This window comes from Callorhinus ursinus, unplaced genomic scaffold (genome assembly GCF_003265705.2).
Source record: "Callorhinus ursinus isolate GAN/ISIS: 27379988/994484 unplaced genomic scaffold, GSC_fseal_2.0 scaffold26, whole genome shotgun sequence".
NCBI classification, from domain to species: domain Eukaryota; kingdom Metazoa; phylum Chordata; class Mammalia; order Carnivora; family Otariidae; genus Callorhinus; species Callorhinus ursinus.
The window spans coordinates 16,473,905-16,478,550 of record NW_027397088.1 but is presented as its reverse complement, the minus strand read 5'-3'; the positions used below and the strand labels follow the sequence as shown (position 1 = coordinate 16,478,550).

Sequence of the window (4,646 nt, the reverse complement as noted above, 5' to 3'; positions counted from 1 at the left end):
GCTCACCATAGCACATACCCTCCCCATAGTTCCATTCTTTTTAGTGAGAAGTCAACTATGAATGTAATTGTTGCCTATTTGGAGGTAATGCATATTTTATTCTGGAGACTTTGGGGATTTTCTTTTCCTATCTTTGGTTTGTAGCAGTTAAACTGAGCCCTGCTGAGGTGAGAAATTCTTTTTCTTTTTCCTGCTTGGGGGTTAGGCCTTCTTGAATCTGCAGATTATTGTCTCATATCAATTTGGAAAAATTCTGAGCTATCATTTCCTCAAAAATATTCCTTCTGCCCTGTGATCTCCCTCTTCTCCTGGTATGATTCAATTTATGTGTCTGTTAGACCTTCTCAGTGTGTCTTCTATGTCTCTCTCCTCTCCTCTCCTCTCTTCTGTGTTACTGTCTTTTTGTCTCTCTGTCTCATTCTGTATCGTTCCTTCCAAAGCACTAATTAAGGAATCCAGTTCGCCAGTTCTCTCATCAACCACATTTATTCTGTTGGAAAATCCATTGTAGTCTCCTATTTTAGTGAATGTATATTTCTTTATTCTAGAATTTCCATGATCTTTTGAAAACAGATTCCAGTTCTCTACCAAATCCTCAAACTTGTCTTTAATCTCCTTAAATATTGTAAATATAGGTCATTTTAATGTCTGTATCTGATGACTCTACTTCAGAAGCCCCTGTGGGTCTGTTTCTATTATCTGTTGTTTCTGTTGGTTTTTTATTCATGTCCTCTGGTCTGTTCATGGACCTTGCCCCTCTTTTTTAATTGAGTGTCTTTTATTTGAAAAACTGTGGAAATAATTCAAGACCTTAACCCAATTTTAGGGGTTAAGATGATTAAAATCTGAGTTTCAGACCTTGAGAGGGCCTGTCTACTTCTGGTTCACCTTACTTCTAGAGTACAGCACTCAGCACTTTGGGGTCACAGCCCAAACGAGTAGAACTCACCAGAAAGCACCCTCCCTTGGTACACCTGAAGGGTACACTGAATTTCCTTCCCTACTCCCCCCTCCTCCACCCCCTTGAGATTACCAGAGGTCTACTTGGTTTTGAAACTGCTCAAGTTTGAAATGTGCAGATGCCCTCAGGGGAAAATAGGTTTAAATCTCTTGGCCATCACCCTTTTCTGAGCCTTACCTGGTGGTTTTTCATTATCTTATTTTCTGTCTAATGCCATAAGAAATCATTTTTTACAGTTCACCCCTAATTTTTGTTTGGTTGGTTTTTGTTCAGAGCATTTAGTTGTCCTCAGTGAGAAGATTGTTCCAGATTACCTAGTCTACTATCCCTAGAAAAGCCATTGAAAATTGACTCTTTAAAACTACTTCATTGTTTTTTTCTTTTTTATATAGTATAAAGTTGAAGAAAAAAAATCTATGAAAATTAAACCGTTAGAACCTCAAGTGCATTTCAACCTAATTTAATGGCAACAGTAGGACTTTCACTGGACACTATCTCCTTGCTTTGCTCACCTATTCCTACTTCCGGGAGTGTCTTCTCCTTGCAACCACACGTGTACTCCACTCCCCTTTATGTTTTAAAACTCAGCAAAATGTATCCTCATCCAGGAAGACTTCCTTAAGCACCTCCTCTTCAAACTGGTCTATATGCCTTTCCTCTGCCCTCCAGCAACTTAATGTTGGTATTCAAGTATTATAACCCCACTCGCTACATTGATGGGCAATTGTGTTCATGTGCCTCTTTTGTCCACTTGATTGTGAACTACTTTGGGACCAGGACTGGCTTTTTCAGTTTATTTCCTTAGCACAGTGCACACATGGCACATGGTGGTAGAGAAAACAGCAAGCTCTTGAGAGTCTATTGAGCTTCCCCCACTTTTGATAGTTGTCTTCAAACAAATGCACAGGCTGATTTGAGTACCTGGTGCTTGACCCTGGATGGGCCAAGTACTTGAGCTCTCTATGTCCTAAATTTTACCCTCTCCCCAACATTGTCCACTCCTCAAAGCTTCCAAATGTTGCCCAGCCTTCAGGGTCCCAGGGAAGCCCTCCTTCTTTACTCCAGCCTTCACTGGTTCTGCTCCCCTCAATTCCTGAGTACACACTCATGTATCCAATAAATATTTATTAAGCTTCAACCACGTGCCAGGGGCCCTTTTAGGGGCCAGGGATACAGTGATAAACAGGGCAGTGCTGCCTGCATACAGTTTCCTAATTAGCCCTATCCTACATGAGAATAGCATTTTCCCAGTGAGCTGATAACATGTAAGAGTGTGTCTTGTGCTGGAGTCCCCTGCAGAGCCTGGCTCAGTGCTGAACACTGAGTATCTGTCCTGGCATCCTTGGGGGCCGATCCATTTGTTTTAAAGGAGGCCAGCTAGAGAGCTGATACTTAGTAAAATGGTATTTTGAATACTAAAGGGAATTTTACTGGCTTCTTCCCAGCACCAATATATGGTAGGTACACAGGTACAGCCCAAAATTAAGAGCCTCATTTGTGTGTATGGGTGGATGAGGCTTGGGGAACGAAGTCTACCTCCCCGCACCCCCCCCCCAGTGTGGCTCATGCACGTGTGGGTGTGTATGGCATAAAACAAGAATCAGATGTCTTCATCATCCCTTTGCCTGTCTGTCTCTCCCTGTTTCCACAGGTCAGCGTGGAGGTTTTGGTAGAGTACCCTTTTTTTGTGTTTGGACAGGGCTGGTCATCCTGCTGTCCAGAGAGAACCAGCCAGCTCTTTGATCTGCCGTGTTCCAAACTCTCAGTTGGGGATGTCTGCATCTCGCTGACCCTCAAGAACCTGAAGAACGGCTCTGTTAAAAAGGGCCCGCCGGTGGATCCCGCCAGCGTCCTGCTGAAGCATTCAAAGACCGACATCCTGGCAGGCAGCAGACACAGGTACGCGGAGCAGGAGAACGGCATCAACCAGGGAAGTGCCCAGATGCTGTCTGAGAATGGCGAACTCAAGTTTCCGGAAAAAATAGGATTGCCTGCAGCGCCCTTGCTCACCAAAACAGAACCCAGCAAGCCCACAGCGACGAGGAAGAGGAGGTGGTCGGCCCCGGAGACCCGCAAACTGGAGAAGTCAGAAGACGAGCCACCTTTGACTCTTCCTAAGCCTTCTCTAATTCCTCAGGAGGTTAAGATTTGCATTGAAGGCCGGTCTAATGTAGGCAAGTAGAGGCAGTGTGGGGAAAAGGAAATTCGGCTCTCCCTTATCATTTGTATCCAGATTACTGTACTGTAGGCTAAATAACACAGTATTTACATGTTACCCTCTTTAGGTTTCTGTTCTAACCTTGTCATTAGAGTTACAGCCGGTGTTGCACAGGAGACCGGTGCACTTGCTTTTCCAGGAGTGTCTGGCAATGACAGTGGGGGGGGGGGCGGGGCGGGGCGGGGCAGGGCCCCCCCCCCAACCCCGCGCGCAGGCTCCGGGCGTCCCGGTAGAAACGAAATGTGGCTTCCGAGCACCTGCCTTTTCCAGCCGCACAGAAGCCTCCACTGGGCGCTGACTTCCGCCACTTACCAACCCCCACCCCACCCCGAGAAAGTTCTGCGGGGCAGGGAGCTGTGGGGGCGGGGGTGGGCGCGCGCGTGCGCGCGCACGTGGGGGGGTGCACAGGTGCATGGCCAGGGAGGCTCCCCTTCCCTCCGCCTCCCTCTGTCCCACTCTCTCCGGCCCTCAGCGCGGGCCTGGAGGTCCAGGGGGAAGGTCCTCGGGAGGTTCTGCTGTGCAAAACAAACATCAGGAATCCAGCTGCAGGGCACGTTAGAGAGGCCTCAGACAGCACATGGAAAGCTAACCGTGTAAAAGATCCTTTTTTTTTTTTTCCTCCAACATATTTTACAATAAAAGCAACTTTTAATCCTATAGATATATATTTCCCCCTATGGGGCCTGACTGCACTGATATTTTTTTAGAGCAACTGCCACACGTGGGATTTCGTTTCTGCTTTTACTAGGGCAGTGATGTCTCCAGGGTGTCCCGGTGGGCTGGGCGGCTTCTGCTTGTCGTGCCGCGCACGGTGAGGGGGGCGGCGGCCGGGGTGGCAGAGGGTGGACACCCAGTATGGATTCCGTGCAGTGTTAGGAAAACCAATCAGGTTATCACATTGACTTCGCTCCCAAGAGGTAGACGCAAACTGCCCTTCAGACGCTGCGGGAGCTCTTCTTCGCATTGGGTTTGCAAATCTTGTCTTTTAACTCTAGTACTGTTTATAGTTCATGACTATGGACAACTCGGGTGCCACTTTTTTCAGATTCCAGTGTGACGTGAGGAATTAGATTTTGAAGATGAGCATATATATTACTATCTCTAAGCACTTAAAATGCTGTTCACACTTTATTACCAAGCATCTTGGTCTATCATTCAACAAGTACTGTATCTCCCTTTAAACTCTTTGGGAAGAAAAACAAAACAAAACAAAAAAAAAACTAAGTTGCTTTCTTTTTTTCAACACTGTAACTACATTTCAGCTCTGCAGAGTTTCTCACGAGCAAGATATTGGAAGTTTCAATGTGGTTTAAAGGGATGAATGTGAATTATGAACTAGTAGGTGACAATGAATGACCACCGAGTACAGCCTGACAGAAGGCACTTTTCACTTTGATGTTTGAGAAAGAATTAAAGGCATATGCAGAGCTGGCAGAGAAACTGAGAGAAAAGGGATGGAAAAAAGAA

General features: G+C 46.1%; 1 protein-coding gene across 12 annotated transcripts in view; it reads left to right on the top strand.

Annotated features, from left to right (window-relative positions):
- ATXN1 (ataxin 1) overlaps positions 1-4,646 on the top strand; it is a 397,308-nt gene extending 392,662 nt beyond the window's left edge. For all 12 annotated transcript variants that reach the window (XM_073877605.1, XM_025890945.2, XM_025890941.2 and 9 more), the window contains one exon: positions 2,613-4,646. In XM_073877605.1, coding sequence (XP_073733706.1) covers positions 2,613-3,143 — 531 coding nt within the window. In that variant the 3' untranslated portion in view covers positions 3,144-4,646. The remainder of the gene's footprint in view (positions 1-2,612) is intronic.